The sequence below is a fragment of the Pterocles gutturalis genome, unplaced genomic scaffold, assembly GCF_000699245.1.
Source record: "Pterocles gutturalis isolate BGI_N339 unplaced genomic scaffold, ASM69924v1 scaffold48438, whole genome shotgun sequence".
In the NCBI taxonomy this organism is placed as follows: domain Eukaryota; kingdom Metazoa; phylum Chordata; class Aves; order Pterocliformes; family Pteroclidae; genus Pterocles; species Pterocles gutturalis.
This window is the reverse complement of record NW_010122334.1, coordinates 12161-32792: the sequence shown is the minus strand read 5'-3', so window position 1 is coordinate 32792 and position 20632 is coordinate 12161. Positions and strand designations below refer to the sequence as shown.

Sequence of the window (20632 nt, the reverse complement as noted above, 5' to 3'; positions counted from 1 at the left end):
ACAGAAGTTGTGCTTGGAGTACCACCTGCGACTCCAATGAAGGCGCAACTCTTCACCACTTTGTGTGCACCCCAACACAACTGACCGTAGCTTGACTTCATAGCACAGCAGACAGATAATGCTACCTATGCAGTACCCTGCTATTAAACATACCTAATTTTGTTTTGATTATGAAAACATCCTCCTACTTAATGTATTATTTACTTCCCCACTTTTCGCACCACCAACCCTGCTTGCTGTTAGAAAGAACGAACTGGCTGATATATCATCCCACACAAACACAATGACAGTGTTTCCTTCCACAGGGCTCTCTTTACCTTCATTGACTCAGAGTACAAGATATATTCCCTAAGTACAGGCAGGAAGTCTTCCGTCATGTCTTCACTGAGTTCTTCCAGAGCTGTGCAGCAGTTCCCAATACAGGCAGACACCCCTTCCAGTGGCTCTGATAGCTCAACCTCCAGCCCTCCCCAGGTTGAATAAACAGGTCCATATTCTCGTAGTTCCACCAAGTACTCTGCAAAAGGCAGATGGAAAAGTAGATTAAGAGAGTAAGAGTGAGGCACAAGAATCTGCAAACATACCAAACAAGAGAAACTACACACCAAGCTTAGCAAACTGTTAACTCTCCCAGGAGTTTTGTGTTGCATTAGCATCATAATAGACAGAGCCCTGTGGCTGTACAGGTGACAAGTCCAGTTTGCCTCCTGCTTAACTGACCATTCTACAAGCTTCCAATACAAAGAAACTTGCATTTCTGCAGTAGCCACAGTCTTTCTTGTAAAAACATATGTAAAAATTAGCTCTGCTAAGACAGGTCTGTACAGGTTAATCATCATCTAGGATGTCCATCTGTACTCCTCCAAACTGAATCTACAGGCTTTTCCCCCTCCCAAAAGTCCTTCCAAAAATAAGTCTAGTAAGAAAGTAGGTTGGAATAACAACAAGAGCAATTTTTTAAAAATATTTGGAGAGTTGAGCTAGGATAAGATACTGTGTTAGGCTTTGGGCATGTTTTAAGTCTGCAAGAGGCATTCAATTTTGCTCTGCGTCTGTCTCATTACAAGCCAGAATCATTGACACAAGTGTCTTGGTCATGCCATCAACCAGAACAAGATACAGAGCACTCACACTGAGGTATTACCACAGAGCACCTTGTGTCCTTACCCAACTGTTCCTTGATAATCCGCTGTGCTATTCTGTCAATGGTACCAAGCTTTAGTGAGAATGTGTCTAGATACTCTCCAATGGCAGCAAACTCCAGTGGCCGACTTCTTAATTTGTAGCCTCCTGTAACATATTTGACAGACTCCCCCACCTTTGACAGCAATGCCATTCCTTGCTTTTTGTACACATTAAGATCCTATGAAGTTAAAAAAAAAAACACAACTCAGTTGAGAAACATTTCACTTGCATGTTATAAGAGTAATGCAGTAAAGGATACTTTCCAGACGAGACCAAACTTGTGAAGGCAAGAGACTACATGTGACATGCAGCCTCAGAAAAAAAAAATCTCACTTTGTATAAATTGTACAGCTGAGCACAGTTTCAGGAGTACCTCTAGACAGAGATAAGCTATCCAGGATCATGGTGTGAAACATTATAAATAAGTGGTACACCTTTGCACATAGCCAGACTTTCCCATTTTCCTGTACTTGTCACCCAAGAAGCAGTGATATCAACAGCTCTATTTACACCAATACTGTTCATGCCATTCATCCACACCTAACTTTTAAGTCATAGCCCACAAAACCAGTATTATTCAAATGTAGTAGCTGGCTCTGATGACCCAGTACCAAGCTACAATTTGCATGCCTGTTTGGTCAGCAGCCTCCTCACACCTATTGTGTGGTCAGACAGGAGGCAGAGGAAGACTGTACACAGAAGAAGTGCAGGATGGTGAGACCAGCATAGCTTCTCTGCAAGACAGACTGCAGCATAGGCTGGGTCAGATGTAGCCATGTTGCCTGCACAGAAAGCTTAAACTTCCTTGCCAGTGCTTCGCACATTTGCGTAAATCAACATTCAGACTACTACATTAATAAGGTTGTTTACCTACAATCTTCAGCAGAGTTCACTTTTACAGCACATCAGAAAAAAATGGTTTTAGTTAGCCAAAACGCTGTGCGTTTTGCATTTTACTCCTTCCAGCAGAGGTCACTACTCAACATCTCAAAACAGGCTGAAGTGCTACAACTAGGTTATCCCATGCAGCCTGAGAAGTTTTCAAACCAAGTAGACCTGTAGAGGTCAAGAATCAAGATGTGATATTACAGACTAGACTAAAAGCTCACATATTCTTTAAAAAAGCCATCTTCAAAAACACGTCCTACAGTGTTCTTTCCAAGTACTTGTGTATGTCAAACATAAGTCTGATTAAGAGAACCTGACACCTTAGCAGCTACAATAATTCTGAATTATGTTTGTATTTAAATGCAGTTGTTCCTTGACTCTTCCATTCTGCCTGCCCTAAGCACTACCTGCAAGCAGTGTCAGAAAAAAGACACTTTAACTCAAAATTATTCACTCACTCTCTCAAGCATTCTGGTGTTTTACTGGTCCAAACAGGAAACTTGAAGAAAGGTTTTGTCTTTTTCAACCAGAAGGTGGTCTCATAACTTTCTGCAGTAACTAAATTCCTAAGTCCTAGCACACTGAGCTGACACATCACTGCTGCAATACAGCAGGTTCCAGCACTAGATGCAACCAGAGGAATATGTGTCCTTTTCCCTCAGCAGCCTTGGGTGCTCTGTATTCTCAAGGCAAGACCTACCCGGGGCGGGGGATAAAGCCCCTACCATTAATTTTACAGGGCTGGGAGAAGATGAGTGAACAGCCAAGAAAGTGACATTATGCTTTGACAGCCGAAAAGCAGAACAAAGCCATCTCACATTTAACTATCAAAGTGCTAAACCCTTCTGGCTTGTTTCAATGCTGAAGTTAACCATGGAGGGAAAATAAAAGGGAACTGGAGTTCAAGTGTCACATCACCAGCAAGCAGAGTACGAGCTTGAAGCGAGTTCAAATTAAGCATCACATCTGAGTGAGCTAGCATAATGTGACATTGGAAAGATGTGCTTTTACAGCTCTCCTCGCTTATCAGATCAAACCCCACCATGACTGCAGGTCCTCCTTGTCTTATTTAAAATGCAGTTTAAGAGACAGACAAAGAAAACTGCACAGTTGATGGATGAGCCATGCAGAATATGAGCATGAAGTTGTTGACCAAGAACAAACATGAACAAGGTCTTCATTATTAGTTCTGAGGTCAACAAGTGCAAGCAGTATAGAAGGCACAGACAAGAAAAAGTTGAGAAATTTGCAAGCTTTTGTGCAAGAGAGAGATCTCTCCTCCTCTCCTACTTCCCTCTTCCCCAAACGAGGATTCTACAAAGTCCACAATTTTCTGCATTCTGAACCTCTCTTGCATCAGAGGAGTATGTTCTAGACACACGGATACAAAACAAGCACATTTGGAGAACTGAATTTGTAAATCTGCAGACCACCCTCCCTTCAAGCCAAGGGCACACATGCAGTTGTTGCACACAGGGGTCTGTCACATACAACATTTAGGGTCCCCAAAAGCTCTCTGGTATTTTAGGGGAAGTTCTGATCTGCATATGCTGTTTTATTAATGCCTTTTTACCTTCATTTGAAAGAGACTGCAGAAGTGCCTGTTCCATCGTTCCTGTCAATGACTGTGTTTGGAACTTATTGGCTTACCTTGGCTGTGAGAAACACGTTGAAGTGCTCATTAAAAGAAAGCACTGGGTGATCAGTTATTCTCTTCAAGAATTTGTCTAATGCTTTCCTCCTGGTCTCCACAAATTCTTCAGAAAAGCGATCAACAACACCCTTCACCACAAATTTTTCAGGAAGAGGCTGTCAGACACAAGCAAAACACACACCATTTGAAGACCAAAAATCTGCTTCTGCTATTTGGAAACACACACAGCAATCAAACTCCAATCTTAAGAGGAACTGAAGTCATTTTTACTAACAGGAACCATATACCAGATGGGATGCAAGCTGTGCTCTCAATTACCTTTTAGCTGGTCTGGCCTAATGCTAGTGATTGTACTGAGTGGCTTCAGCTGAAAGCCACACCAGTGAAGCCCAGACAGTACTCATACTAAGCACTTCCAGCATAGCCTAGGGTGTTCTCCCCTACTGCTATCTGTGTCCAAGCTCCAGCTCTAAAGGAACAAAGACAGATGAGCAGGCTTGACACACGAAATGGTCAAGGAGTCCGGGCTGGAGCCTTCCAGAAGCACTTGCACACTCTCACCTACCACAGCCAACAATCCTCAGTGTGTTCGTGTAAACGACAAAGGTCTGCCAACATATCTACTCTTTCATCTTACTCCTATTTTGACTCCACCAGTTCATCTCTGCAGTTCAGTTTAACATGTAAGCCCAACTCTGCCGCCAGACTTGTTAGTTCTGCAGCTCCTCCTGTTACACTTCGGCTCCAGACTTCACAGTATCGCTCCAAAGTAGCTCTTTAAGATTCAGCACAGTTAGTCTCATTTCTACCACTAGATCTGTTCTACTGGTAGAAATTTTTTCACTCTGGACAGCATGGATTCCAAGATTAATACCAGTTTTGAGACTGTGCTTCACATTTTATCCTTGTGAAACAGTCCGCCCAGACAGATCATCTGTTCACTCTTAGTCTAGCAACGACAGCCATTTTCACCTAATTCAGGAATCAGGATTCTCCTCTGCCAAGTCTTTGTCGCCTGAAATCTGTGACAAAAGTAATTCAAAGAAAAAAAAAAAGTGTATGCATATGCCTTTCCCACCATGTCCTAGCTGATGTGGGATGTACATGAAGACTGTACCTCCTAAAAAAAAAACCAAAACAGGCAAAAAAAAAAAAAACCAGCCAGCATGACTTAGCTGCAACACAGCTACATTTTAACCACTATATTTAGTTCTTCTAATTTGCACCTTATCTTACTATGCTTAGCATTCAGATCAGTCATTCTAGTTAAACCACTGTAAGGTGCACTCCAGTTAGACCTCTTCAGAAGAATAATGCTTAGGTGCAGTAGTCTTCAGGGAGGAAGAAACTTTCTCTTCCTTTGCTTCGTAAACTTTAGCTGGGATTCTATACTTTAGCAAGTCACTACCTCAGCACCATATGCAGCAAAAAAATGACAAGCTGGAAGACTCTAGTTCAACCAAACACATGCAAACTGGCACTGAATAATCACTAAAGTTTGAGTATTTGAGACCCACAGAAGGGTGCCACTTATATTACAGAGACTTTTGCCATTTAACCTGGTTGTAGCATGACAGTATAGTCCTTTACATTTTAGGATTTTGGAGGTCCATCCCAAGTAGTCACTACACACAGCTGGCAACTGATATCCTGCTTTAACTATGTGTTACTTATCTACCTTATAGTCTTCCAGCTTAACAGTCTACTTTGTCCTGCTGTGACACCTGAGCGGAGTTGACTGTAGCCAGAAATGGCTTCAAGTATCCAAACACCACCAAAGACAAGATCCTTGGCCATGTCAGGCTTATCTTTCTAGACTAGAGACAGATCTGAGAGCATTTTTACTGTTGTTTGAAATAAAAGATCAGAATAAATCTCAGATCTTTTTTAAAAAAGTAAAAATCAGTAACCAAAGAGATGGAAAGGAACTCATATTCAGTTTAGTTTGGGCTCCTATCACGACTCAGTGCACTGAGAAGACACATCACTTGTTACAGGAAGATTTCAGGCAGAGTCAATGATACCGAGATTAGGAATATCACCCCCTTCCAGTATTTATTTAGACAGAAGGCCTCCAGGGACTGCAGTATCTCCAGTTACAAGTACAGATACTCTTAGATGGGCTTGAAACATCCTTTTAGAATACACTTGAGTCATGGTGCACCTGAAGCTGCCTTTAGCTTCTACTCCCCATCTACTTCTAGGCAATAAACACATAAAGCATTCAGCAAATTCCCTGCCGTACCACTGCATGGAGAAGATAAACAGGAAATTCCGTAAGTGAAAACTTGTGCGTAGGCAGATAAAAGAAGGCAGCGCATCCTTATACTTCCAGATTTTCTGGAAGAGAGGCCCTTAAGAGACTGCCTTATTCTGCAGCCAGTTTCATGTCCAGGATTAGACCACTTGTGACAAATTCACTGTTGTCTGTGCCACAAATTCCAGGTTACAGCGAAGCAGCTCAATCCCCTCGCTGTGACTCACCTGCTACTAGACTATTATTTATTGCCCTGCAGCCTTCAGGCACAACTGGTAGCCTCTCAGTACACTCAAGAATCGTCAGAAGCCTAACCTCGATAGTTCCAGCTGTTCAGAGAACAGGGGGGGAGAAAAGAGGGGCTTGCCACCTAACATTAATCTCATGTCTACACCTTACCCCAGCACACACACTCTCTCTCTCTTCTCCCTACCCTTCAGTAAACATATTTGCTGCCACTTAGTGCTGTCACATGATTTTGTGAAGTATTTCTTATCTTTAAGAGACTGAGCTATTATTCCACTTAGAGGCAAGTCCCAGAGAAATTAGGGACTTAAATAGCTCTCTACCCTGGAACAGCCTAACTGAGTATTTCTCACATTGCCCAGTGCTTGCTGGGAGAGGGAGAGCAAACATCCCCCCTCATCCCAGATGGGCAAGCTAACATATGCTAGCAGTGTTGTTATTTCCCAACAATTCGCCTCAAAAATTCTTAATTTCTTTGTTCAGAAGAGCTCATGGTGGTGATCTCACAGGCTTCCTACCTCTTCACATCTTCTACATCATGAAAAAGAGACTGCTGAAGATCAGCATCAACCTCTTCATATCATGTAAGGCAGTCAGACTGCCAGCTTCAGCAAGAAGAAGGGGTGCAGTAGTCCAGCTGATCATATTAGCTTAACTTCTGCCTACTGAAGGCAGGCAATAGCTACCAAGACAGAGGCTAAGGTTTTTACGTCTGTGCTATTAAATGTTAGCACAAATAATTTTAAAACACTCTTTACAACCAACTCAAAAGGCCATATTGAAAACTGACTGAGACTAGGACTTGAAGTACCTGTGTGGCTTTTCATAAGCCTCAGACACCAGGAAATCTAGATAAAATAATTGAGCAAACAGATGAAGCATATTCCATTTACACCAAAACAAATACAGACACCATGTATACTGCCCTACAGGAGGCTGCCAAAGCTCACCTCTCAGGTGTTCCCCCCAAGAAAAGTAAGCTTCATCATCAGTCAAGAATGGCAAGGTCTTCCCACTTCACTAGAAGAGAATGAAGTACCGTATCTATATCTAAATACTAGAAGAGAATGAAGTACCGTATTTAAATCTAAGTACTAGAAGAGAATGAAGTACTGCATTTAAATCTAAAGAGACATATCACCAAAATATCACAATTGGCAGGCAGATACAGAACTGTCCTTAATAGCAGATTCTAGCTTACTACCTACGGGAATGAGATGCGTTGGCTGAGACTCTTCCAACTTGTTTCTCAACCAGTCGAAGTCCTGGTACCGTCGGCGGACAGAATACTCTGGCAAATCAAACTCTGCTCGCGTGGTCTGGAAAAGAAGAACAGGATATGCTTAGTGTGCACCGAAACATCTCACTTCAGAGCTGAGCAGCAAATGCAGTACAGCCACCACAGGCAAGGCTGAGGACCCCTTGCCTGGGTAATCCATCCCCAAAATCTTGTTTGCAGCCAGCATGAGAATAATATCTTTGGGCCTTGCAAGCAGTGGGAAAGCCAGCAATAAGAAAAATTATTACTTAGAGGTGATGAGTTCTTCAGATCTCTTCATACTTCATTACATGTTCTGCTCATATAAACTTCATGGGAGAAGTTTGTGGAAAGCAGAGTACTGTGCACCATGTTAATCTCTTGGTAGTTACAAGTTTGCAGGGAAGACTGTATGAGATCGTCGTTCCAAGGACGAGACTATTTTAGCCAACATGAATTAAAAGCAAATATATTTAATGTCTTGTTTATTCTATGAGATGCATTAACCATGGGTGAAAAAGTTTCATTACTGCCCCATATTCCAGAAGTGACAGGCTTATCACAGTCCTTCAAGGCTAAAGGATTGGAACATAAGCCATTGCTACGTTTGCCAAAGGACCGTTTTTGTTGATTTCTGAGAGGTAGAAAGAAGTTTGTTTACATTAAGTTCATGTATGCCTGATTAGAGATACGAGTACATTAAATCAAATCTTTGAAGTCTTCATTCTTTAAACACAGAGTTAAACTTGCAATTACAAGCTTGAGACAGAAGGTAAGTATGCAGATAAACTGCTGGCAAATGTTTTATCCCGTCTTCAAACAGTCCATAGCCTGAAAAGCTGACCGCATGGGGCTGCTTGCACAGCATGTATTGTAACTGCCTGAAAGCACTAATGAAATTGCGTACACTCTCTCCTAAAGAGCCTGCTATTGTGATAGCCCTGATTGGAAGGCAGATGTGAAGGTAGATGTCCTTTGTCACTTCGTCCCACTGAGAAGCACAGCTCACACAGAAGCCTTGAGAGCTATCCTGAAGTTACTAGCAGCATCAAGACTATCTTGCAAGGAAGGTGATGCTGCAGTGCCAACACACTACATGTCTACAGCTAGAGATCGAATGCACTAGCTCTCCTAGCTTTGAAGTGGCACTAGGTTGCTTTGTCACTCACAGCCACTACAACTACCTGCTAAATTCCAGTCGAGATACTGTATTTGCTTCCAGACCAAAAGCAACTGCCGCATATTTGGAAAGAACAAAGTATCAGCCTTTTAAAAAAAAAAAAAAGCCTCTTCATTTCCTCTATGGATGGCTCCAACTCTTGAATTAACTGCACATTACTCCCACCAATCCCCACTGGGAATCCTGTGCAAGTTCTATACCAGAAATCTCTTTCTAGGGGGAAGCCAGCAGCCTTAGTACACTACCAACAGAACAGTAGCTCTGATGTGCTACAAACAGCATGCTAGTGTGATATTACCTATGAGATGTTTTGGTTTCTAGAACAGGCAGGCATGAAGAGACAGAAAAAAAGAAACTGAGCTAACCTCGTCTGCTCCTGTGACCTGCTAGCTATAGTAAGAGACATACATGCATATTAGTCCATGGACTAACACAATAAATGCTCACCAATGGAGCAGTTTGTTTGTAGATGAGGGACTACCAAGACCTAGATATCCACTGTGGATTTGTGCTTTACTCAGCTACACCTCAGAGTAACACCAGCTTACTTAACATGTTAGAGTGCCACACTATAAATGAAACTTCTGAGACTTCATATAAGCCTTTTTCACTTGTTTCAAGTTAAAAGACTGAATGGCATTTTGCTAGAACAAGATAATTCACACACACGTAGACAGCCCTCATCAGTCAGTGTTGCTGACTGCTTTGTTCTGTTAATAGGGTAGCTATACCTCAGCCTTGCAGCAGACTATCTGAAATTGAAAAAAAAGTAACAATTTAGTAGTAGGGAGAGCTTTTGTGAACTGTTTGTCACTGGGCAAAGGCCTCTTAAAAGAGACCAGACAGTAAGTGAACAAGAATAATCACTACACTGTCACTGTAGCACAAGGATGATGGTAAAGTCTCCCATCTGTTAGTGCTGAAAATCTTATTAACCTGTATTCTGCTAACAGTTAAGGAAAACTGTATAGGTACTATTTAGTCTACAAGTATGAAAACTGGGTAAAGTCCCAGTGCACAAACTTTACAATAATTATTGCTATGTCTAGCAAACTGCTCCTGCTGCCTTTACATCACAAACAGATTTGCAAAGTTTTCCATATATCAGGTTTTGTTCCTCAGAGGGAGGCAGATGAAAACACATCATAGTCATCAGCATTTCAGTGTTTGCTGTATGGGATTGCAAGTCTAGAGAGCAAATAAGCGTTTCAAAGACTTATTTGGAGAGAACATAAGGGCCCTTCAAGTTTTTAACAACACCTCACTAATGCTGAAAGAATTTGGACCTCAGATCAAACCATTCATTAGCTTAGCACAAGTTATTTTTTCCAGACTGCACGCAAAAGGGAAGAGGGTCTTGCCACTGTCCAAAGACAGCAAGTGAAACATCTGTAGTTTTGACACAGTTCAATTCCTCCTGCTTTCTTAGTAGGAACCATAAATCTCATCTTGCAAGGGCACGTGTCTCTCCCAAAGGAATCTGAGAAACTTATATGGCAGATCTCAACCTCCCAAAAATAACGGGCAAGACATTTCCAGTGATTTACTGAAGACTCCAGCACAGTTCCACTAAATCAGCATTGCAGTATTCTGGGCTCGGTTTTACTTGCTGGAAAGTGGGCAGGGTAACAGATACTTTTTACCTCTGTTGTTGGAACAGTTTTAACTTGAGGCAATATTAAGGCAATCACCAAGTTTTGGTCTTGGGCAAGATTCTTGTCTTTCTTGAAAGGAGCTAGCAGACAAACCTAAAGCTAGCCTGTGATGACTGTATTAAAGTATTTTTGTATCATAGTTCTAGTCTCTTCCTCACTACACCTGATGGTGGATTCCCTTCCATCCCACTATTGAAGTTTAGCCCTCTTTGAAAAAGAGATCATACCACTTATACCTGCTCCTCTCTAGGAACCTATCTGTTTCACGCGCTCAGGTAATGGACTGAAGCAGAAGGAGAAGGACAGGGAAAAGAAAACAAGACCTCCAGTTCAGCATTGACATGTTTGAAAGCCTCCCCCTTCAAGCCTGCAGATAAACTACATGACTCTGAGCAATGGCACACAACTGCTCAGACCTCTATGGGAAAAGGCACAGAAGGCAGCCTGTCATCCTAGAAAGTACCACAAAAGCGAAGTTTGAAGTATGCTCACTTATGATTCCCTTGGGAAAGATGACAATATAATATAAGGCTAAGCTTTATTCTCCCTCTCCCTCTTCAGACAGATCTGCTTGATAAAATCCATCTAGAGTGCACATCAGACCATTCAAAGAGTATGAAGGTATATCATCAAGAACACCCAAGACACTTCAATCATCACAGACAAGATCAAGTTCCAGCACAAGTTTCACCAGCCTCCTTGTGCAAGAAAACTGCTCTCAGCAAGAAGAAAACAAGAGTATGAAGCAGTTAAGAGACCCAGGTCTTAATCACTATCCCCATTATTTTGGGGGTTCCTGTTACATTCTTTAAATGTGTTCTTCCAGAAGACAGGCTGGGAAATGCTACCTGGCTTTTACTAGCAAGCTGTGAAAGCAGAAGCACAAGCAGGACCAAGTAAACTAACCTTTCTTCTCAGCTTCCCTGCAAGCCATTGTTTTGGGCCAAATGCTTTGGACCCCTTCTCAGCCACCACCACCACCTGCTGACAAAGGTATCAGCAGACGGGAAGTCTGGGGCATACTGCAAGACTTCTCATTTTTTGTTCTTCAGATGAAGGACCTTCCTGAAGAAATTTTTAAAAACCCCACATAACACAAAACCAAGACTGTAGTCAGGTCACACTCTTCCCTACAGTGGTGTGCAGTCACAGCCACCAATGCACATCACAGCACCAACAATTAGATTCCCGTCTTCCACCTAGTGATGCTGCTTTTCACAGCAAGGAAGCCTTCAGCATAACTCATTCTAGGACCTCTGTTTACCTGAACCTTTGAGGTGCCAGTATCAACACTCATCCTCATCACTGTCTAGGAATTATTCCTGTGCAGCTTTTTTGCCATGTTTAATTACTGTTTTCAGCTACAATGGCTGATTGGGCAATTAGCTTCGCATCAAAGAGGCCTTGGTTTGTATGGCAAGAATGAGTCAGACCATTAGTACTGTTAGTCTTCCAAACAGCTGTTTTTAAAACAATGGTAGATAGTAACAGAGGTTAGCCAGAAGTTTACAAGAATAAGAAACCCAAAGAAGTGAGTGAGGCTTTTGTGGCGATTGATAAGAATAAACCATGCACTTTTTCACAAGAGTATTGTAATGCTATGATGTAGCAGATTTATGTGCTACAGTGAGATCCCAAATTAATTATTAACAGACAGGTAGGCAGATATGCCAAATCAGAAGTACAGGATGAGGTTTTTTTTATTTAAAAAAAAAGACACTGTTGTGTAATACATCTCATCTAAACACAGCAAATGCCTTACCCACGTTCCAGAGTTCTGCTTTAAGAGGGAAGGGAACCCTTGTATGAACACAGGTTTCCAAACAGGGTAACATTATTAGGGTGCTACTGCATAGAGATATTTTATCTTGGCAGAATAATTGGGTCTTAGTTTAAGGGAGAAACAGCTTTAGCCAACTTTAGCCATTAGCCTGTGGAAAGTTGCATCTCATTTTGTGCTTCCTTCTCCTTCCGATCATGTAATACCTGAAGGCTATGTTGCTCCAAGTACACAAGTTTCCTACAATACTTCTTAGCATTTTCTAGTAGTTAAGATACAGCATTTCTTGCAAGATTAAGACACTTAGAGCAACTAAGAATGACAGGCCAACGTTAAACATGCATTAAGAGGTAGCTACTGCTTTCCAGAAACCACATTTTCTCCTATGCAGCCTTAAAGAGGAACTTTGGAGTAGACATTTTGAAAAAAAAGTTATCTGTGGCCTGTAAAGGCATCCTTATATCAAAGAAAAATACATTCTCCAGTATATAGTGCAATGTAACCAGGCCAGAGGAATGTTAGTCTTTTGGACAACTATATTCCTAGTGAAGTTAGTGAACATTTTTTGCCTTAGGTAACTACAAGAGCCCAAAACAGATGTCAGCATCACCTAGGAGATGATGCTAATGAGACTGAGCTAGTTAACAGAAATCAGCTTTCCAGTTGTGAGTGCTGCAGACTTGTCAGACCCTTTTTCCTATTAGTGTAATTAATAGGAAATAGTGCATTAATGATTGAACTACAACACATGCTGAAAAAAATCTCTAGCATATTTCTTTTGGTAGTAGCGTTCTTAGGCTACTTAGTTTTAGCAGCAGCTACACAGCCTTCTGTACCAACAACTGCATGGAAGCTAGCTTACAGTTGAGGGTCAAGATGATGATTTAGCTTAAGTGGCTGATAGAGAAAGCATGGTAAACACTTGAAGCAACAAGCTTAAAGCATTTCAGAAAAGGATAGACACAAAATGTGATATGATTAACAGTGAATCAACAAGGCACATTCCCCTTCAGGGCAGGTAACTCAAACCAAATGCATGTCAGATTACTTTACATGAACAAACTTTCAAGTTAGTGAAAGAAACTGGCCTTGCAAGTTTACAAACAGTTCTATTTAAGTCAGAGACAAAAATCTAAGCTGACACATGAAAAGTTTTGCATAGTTTCACATACTGCAGTAGTAACAGTTCTGCTAAAAGAAGTCACACCTTCAACACATTCACAAGGCACTGAAAGACACCAAGTTCTTGCCCTTAAGGAAACACAGTGCAAGGCACAGACATCCAGAACACACCCTAAAAAGATAAACCTCCCCAAAGAAAAAAGTACTAGGAAAAGAGAATGTTTGTTTGTACCTTTGTTGTAACCCTGTATGTGATATATGTCTCCATTGTGCACACGTGTTTTTTGGGATCATCAACAGTCACAAAGAGGTCTCTTGTTTCCCCATCCAAGTCATCATCCAGCTGCAGTCTGTTGAGGAGAGATGAGGAAGAGGCTGGGCTAGAAGTGTCCACAGGTGTGCCATTGGGTAAACTTAGATCCTGCATTGGAGAGGAAAAAACAGCAAGGTTTTAGTAAGTGAACAGACTGTAAAACACAGTGTTCAAAAATGCCACTGACAAGCTTCACTGATCTATTACAAGGGCTATTTATTTCAGCAGCTCCAAGGATCACCGTTTTCCAGAACACCTGGGCAATCCCCTAAGGTCTGGGCTTTGAGCATTAGGTTGTCCTGCTGTTCCACAAGTCAACAAGAAAGCACATTACCATCCTACCTCCCCTTAGTGTGGCGCAACCTGGTTTCTATTCATGAGGAAGAAGCAGCATTCTGAGACTGAATCAGCATAGATTCTGAAAACAAAACAGCTAGGCAAATCAAGAGCCCTACTTGAAAGAAAAGCTTCAGGCAAAGTAGGAGCAGTTTAGTTGACTGGAATGCAGGCAGCTTTCACCTCTGGAGACTCCTACAGTAGAGGAAGGAGGGCAAGCTTGCATCAGAGGCTTCCCACCAAGCCCATTAACTTCCACACGTGTACAGCAAAGACTGAATTGCCATCATTGTATTACAGATCACACACTCCAGTACCAGTGTCTATGCACATCTCCCTTTTGAAGTCCAAAGGCCAATGAAAACACAGTTTTGCTTGGAGAGCTCTCTGTTCCCATCCTCCCCACTCCAAGAGCATAATCCAGTGCCTTGGGAAGACAGAGGCTGAAGAAACCAGCAAGTGGCTATTTTAGGAAGAGACACACAAAGGTTTGAGAAGTCTGTAATCCCTTGAAACCAACTCAGCAGCAGGGGAAAAAAAACCCACAACTTTATAACCAACTTGGTGCATTCCCACACCTTCCAGTCTCACACTTTGATACAGACCAACTATTCCATACAGCTAGTGGTTATTCCACTTTGCACAACTTCACACGTTCTCTGCTCTGGTTTTGTAGCACAGGAAGCTGACAGCACATGACAAGATTTGTAATACGTAGGAACATCTGACAACAGTATTAGAAAGTCCCAAAGATCCACTGCTCTTCTTTTCAAAGAAGACATGAGGTTTGTTGGTTGTTTGTTTTAACTGGTAGCACTAGAACAGATTTATCCACAGAATGCTTCCCTTGTAAGGACAAAGGTTCCTCTGGTTGCTAGACAGAGAAACATCACTACAGCTAAGCAGCACATTAACTAGAAGTGTTTTAGTTCTAGAATTACCACTTAGCCCCAGCTTCATGCAGCCTTTAAGTGGCTAAATGAAACATGTAATCTTAGCAAAGCAATCCTGTTCAGGTAAGATCCTCTTTGTCCAGCAGTATTGCTTCAGCAATTGCAGTTTATGTTCCAGCTGGACAAGGGTAGTCCCTGTCTTCAAAAGAAGTCCTCCTTTGTTCAAGGGTTCAGAATTGCAAGCGAGAGCTTAAAGTTAAAGCTATTTACAAAGGTCTGCCTTGGACAATGGCTAAGAACAGGGTTAAGTTCCTACCAGTCTTTGTTACAAACCCATCATGGGATTTTACAGACAGCCCTCTGCCTATTGCAGTTCTGCACAACTGTGGAAGTATAGCTCTTTACCTTGAGGACTGCCTTTTGAAGTAGGGAGAATAATGCTTTAGCCTAGACATTGTGGGAAAGGGGTGATCTAATCTATTGTCTGCTAATGGAGAGGTTAGATGCATTCTCCTAGCTAATGTCAGCAGTTGAGAGACTTCAGATCTAACTGGCAAGTGAGCAAGAAACCGGAAGGTAGGCATTCAAATGCTCTCTTAAGAGGGCAAAAGAGCAGAATGAGCATGGCACAGCTTGCTAGCTCATGCATGAGGCAGACAGCTTGAACTACACCAGTATCTATCTGGCTCAGACTCAACATAAACAGGAACATGTAGGACAGGAAGAAGCAACGCTACAATAACTCAGCGGATAAGGAGTTCTGCTGGAGTTACACAAGCACAATAAGCAGAAGACAGGATAAGATTAGCAATAGGAGATGGCTTCAGAAAATCTGCAGTTCAGCTAAACAGGAGAATTTGGCTGAGCAAAGAGCAAAGCAAACCCGGGGATACCACAGTAGCTGTAGACAAATCTGTTCCTGTTTCCAAAAGGAAAAGGGCTCTTCGTGGCCCACATGCAATAAGGATAAGACAAGTTGTGCCAGAACTGCAGCCAAATTCTAAGCTTCCAGTATGGAAATTAATTAACTTGTGGAAACAGCTTAAGAGCCTGGTTGCACAGAATGTCAAAAGCTGGTTAACAAAACCCTTCCAAAAGAGAGCTTAAAGAATATGATGGAATCTGCTTGAAATACGAAAACTCTGCATGAAGATATCAGAACAACTGGAGGAAAGACAAAAGATGGAGCTTGGGCCACTTGCATGAAGTCAGTGACTTTCCTCACTAATTCTGTTGGGAGATAACGGTATCATACTAGTATGTTTTGCACTTTTTAAACAGGGCAGAGGTCTGTGAAGGTTGGAATCCACTTCAATCCACCAAGGGTGGGTATCTCAGGTCTTAAAATAAAAGGCTGTGACAGTTTTACCTGATCTCAGCTTTGGATGAAACGCCCCAGATCTACATCAGGTAAAGCTTCTAGACCAAGTCTGGTTAGGAGCAGGAGGGCTGCTAGCCGTGGCAGGGGGAAAGGACAGAAGATGCGTACACTGAAAGCCCTTCCATGCTCTACTGCCACATCTGTGATGGCAGAACCCTCCCAGGCAGTCACAGCTGGCATCGCACCCTGCTCCTTAGCTAGTTTTCACTACTTGAAGGACAAGGTAGAAGCTAACTATTTGTCCCTCTTAATGGGACATTAGCTACTGCACGTGGAACAATGCGGATGAATGCTGAACCTTCGTTCAACAGCAGACAGGATCAGTTTGCAGATGTTTTACGCTATTGCTAGAAAGAGGAAGGCTTTGAAGCGTCACAGCAGATGGCCTCACAATCTAAATTGTTTCAGACTGTAATCTTTTCAGCAGAGCACCTCCTTGTCATGTTAACTGGCACTTTCTTCCATGGGACTATGGGTATTTTTTTGCTGTTGCAGAAGCAAGACCGCATCATCTGTTCTATTCTGCTTTCATCACAGACAGAGAGGAGTATGCCCTGCAGAGCCTAGCAGGAAAGGAGATCTGCAGCCACCTGCATTTCTACCTGCTGGTGCAGTTTTCATACCCAAAACCATTTGAAATACTGACTAGCATTAACTGGTTTATATAATAAAAAGTTTTAACTTCAGTGCCGGGGGATCATGCATCAGTACTCAGCACTGGTGAGGCCGCACCTTGAATCCTGTGTTCAGTTTTGGGCCCCTCACCACAAGAAGGACATTGAGGTGCTGGAGCAGGTCCAGAGAAGGGCAACGAAGCTGGTGAAGGGTCTGGAGCACAGGTCTTATGAGGAGCAGCTGAGGGAGCTGGGGTTGTTTAGTCTAGAGAAGACACTGAGAGGAGACCTTATCACTCTCTACAACTACCTGAAAGGAGGTTGTAGTGAGGTGGGTGCTGGCCTCTTCTCTAAAGTAACAAGTGATAGGACAAGAGCAAACGGCCTCAAGTTGTGCCAGGGGAGGTTTAGGCTAGAAAAAATATTAGAAAAAATTTCTTCATTGAAAGAGTGATCAGGCATTGGAACAGGCTGGCCCGGGAAGGGGGGGGGGGTGCATCCCTGGAGGTGTTCAAGAAACGTGTAGATGTGGTGCTTAGGGACATGGTTTAGTAAGTTAGGTGGTGTGGGCTGACAGTTGGACTTCACGATCCTTGAGGTCTTGTCCAGCCTTAATGACTCTACGATTCTAAGTAGCTGCTCATCCTCCCTTTTTTAAGCACTTATCTGCATTATCAGAAATCAGCACAGCCCAAGTCCCAGCAGGTACCTACTGCTCACAAAGCTCTTCACAGAAAAAAAAAAAAAAGCCATATTCACAGTACGGTCAGCCTGACGTGAACCTAAGCAGTCCCACCACGGTGAGGAGAGGAGGCTATCTTCTAAGGTAGTATCCATGAAGACTTGATCAGGTTTCAAAGTTTTTTCTAAACTAAAGAGCAATGATCTTTAGCCTCTGTCCCTGACCTTCTCAGGCCAGTCTCACAGCTTTGTCACCTGCTGAAGCAAGTCAGAAGGTCTGGATCACAACCTATAGCAGAAACAGTATGACATTCAGCCTTTCAGGTTCATGATCTCCTGGTTAAGTACTCAGCTTTTGTGCATCACTGTACAACCACCTGCAGGCAGACTCTTCACACGTTCCTATGGAGTTTGTACAATTCGTCAGGACACCCAAATTTATGGGCACACAAGATCAGATCACTCTAGCAGTGCACATTTGGTATTCTGTGATCCTTTTTTTGAATGAACTGCCTGTGTTGGAAATGCACGAGCCCTGCCAACTATGCCAGCTGCTATCTGGTAAGGAAGCAGCTTCACATTCTTTTTCTGTATTACACAGTCCAAACACCTTGACTAGTTAGCCTGCCCAGAAACAGATTAAATCTATCAAGAAGTTCACTTCATCCAAGCTTAAAATTCATCTGAATTTTAAAAACTTGAAGTCTGCATGTAAGATGCAAAATGAGTTGGGAAGTTTCCAGCTGATGTCCAAGAATTTTCCAAGATTCTGGATTTACAGAGCAGCTTGGATCCACACAAAGTAAAACCTCAGGAGCTTGGTATTCAGTCTTCTGGATGGCAGCCTCCCGCACTGTAGTAGTACACACCAGAGAAGGCATCCAGGATTCAACCCTTGAAAGCTAAAAATGGTCTAAAATTCTGTAGGTATTGGCTGTACCTTTCTCCTTCTGTTTCATGGAGCCCCCTTGCTTTTTCTGCTATTCACGTCCCGGAGAGACAACCACAGACACCATCATGTCAAGGGGACAATGATTCCACACAACGACTGCAGGCGGTTTCTGGAACAGTCTTACATGACAAGCCACAGCAAAATTGCTGCTGGTGACTGGAAACTGAAGTGGTTTAGAAGTACGTATTCCCAAGAACCCTATGAAAGCCTGCATTAACTTGGCTTTCAGACCTGTTCACAGCACCATTTGTCTCATCCTAACAAGTTTTGAAAGCAGGTATTTTTTGTTTCTAGAGTTCTGTGACACTGCCTTGTACAGGTCAGCTCTGCACAGAAGTACAGGTCAGCTCTGCACAGAAGTAAAAAGCACCTTTCCACCCTCCAGTCCATCTAGATCAGTTCGTCTCTCACTAACAGCATAATATTCTATCAGAAGACTACACTGAGCATCTGTATAATTAAATCCCAGTCTACAAAAGACTACTAACCAATACCAGCTGTAGACAAACACCTAAGCTTCTCTTCAGATGGAGAACAAAGGGAGAAAAAGCATTTGCTTCTACTGTATACATGTTCAGTTTCGTTCTCACCAGGCATCAGCATCATACTTTGTTTACTACAGGTCACCTTTGTTTCCCCACACATATCTGAGGCAGATGTGAGATACTGCATGTCCTCTCTTCTTGCACTTGTTTTTCAGCAGCTGCTTTAAGGAATGAGTGACTGAAGTGGGGATTCCAGACTGCAGAGAAGGCAGAATGCTCTAGACACAGTAGGGAAGTGCAGATAAGAGGGCAGTCTCGTTTTACAAGGTTTTTTTTTTAAAAAAAAAAAAAACAACAAAACAAAACACACATATCACAGCTCCCACAGTTAAACTCCAAAAAACCCTATTAATTCCAAGGAAGAAGTACCATGTTTCTACACCGATCCACAAACAAGACAGTGCTAAGTTGCAGTTTGACATAAACCAAGAGAATCAACTTCTAAGGCTGGACCTGCCCTTCTCGGAAAGGTTACGTGGTTACAAGTACACAAGCTCCTGGCATCCTTCTGCACTAATGGGAAAGACAGTACAGTATGTGTGGGTGTACTCACAAGGAACAAGATTAAACCCTCAGAAGAGGCCAGTGTTTTCCACTATATTCATCATCTAGAATCAGACTGCAAGGCTGAAGCTATTTTAAGAGCAACACAGACTAAGCTCAAATCAGAAGCAATTCTTCTTGCTCTTACCTGGAAATGTGTCAGTAGAGGAGGGACAGTCCTGGTTGTTGAGGACACAAGCCAGATTTTTACTTCCTAGCCCTGGAGGGTATTATGCAGCAAGCCTGCAGGCCCTGCAGTGTTGGGCAGAAAGCCCCTAACTCTAAAGGGGCATGCATATCACACCTGGTCCAAGTTTCACCTCTACAGTTCCAGCCGTACCACTGGTATTCAGCCCATCTACGCAAAAAGCCACTAGATAAAGACCGGATCAGTTTGCTCTCAAGATATTTTAAATAGGTGTCAGAGTACAGCATGCTGCCAAGCCACGAGTCTGATGACTTTGTTCTGGAGTTCATCACTCAAACTAGTGTTTCTGCTCTGTCAGTCAGAGCTGCCTGGAGTCAGACTCCTCAATATCCCCGAAAAAATAAGAATTTCAGATGCAGCAGCTGATCATAATGGTATGAAGTTTGGTGCCACTCAAGAACCAGGAGTATTCTTGCTTATAAAGGTATCAGAATAGTGTTTCTTTGCTCTTTGGTTGGACAGAGAAACACTGGAACAAGCTTCAGAGACACTACATGACTGACAGGAGCACTTTCTAAGCTTTCTCATGCAGGTAATGGGATTCCTACCTCTTTCCTGAGGCTAACAGCCAAGTTTTATAAAACAGATTATTTTACTTTGTGGTTTGTTTTCTCATAAGTCATCACAGTTAGGATAAGAAGAGCACAAATGTGGGTATAGAAGCACTTCCTGCAAGCAGCATTTTCAGCCAGAGCAATAATCCATCTCCTACCTCTGTTTCTGAAGTCTTCAGGAACTTATCTACAATACGGCTCAGTTTCAGCCTTCCTGTACATGGGGGTAAAGACGGTGTCACAAGAAGATGTCAAGTACCACATCAGACCATCTGTTCATGCCATCTGGCTATATGTCTGTCTTCCCACAGAGTCCTTAATAGGGTGGCCTCTTTTCCTAGTCTTGATGGGGAACTGTGCAATATCACACTAAAGCTAAATGTGGTT

The 20632-nt window shown here is 42.5% G+C and overlaps 1 protein-coding gene across 1 annotated transcript; it reads right to left on the bottom strand.

Annotated features, from left to right (window-relative positions):
* Positions 1-239: 239 nt before the first annotated feature.
* SNX30 (sorting nexin family member 30) lies at positions 240-13646 on the bottom strand (the record flags this gene model as incomplete). Its single annotated transcript, XM_010077483.1, has 5 exons — positions 240-517; positions 1168-1363; positions 3724-3882; positions 7439-7549; positions 13458-13646. Coding segments are annotated over 5 exons (933 nt in total), but the record flags the coding sequence as incomplete, so codon positions are not given.
* Between the last annotated feature and the right edge of the window lie 6986 nt (positions 13647-20632).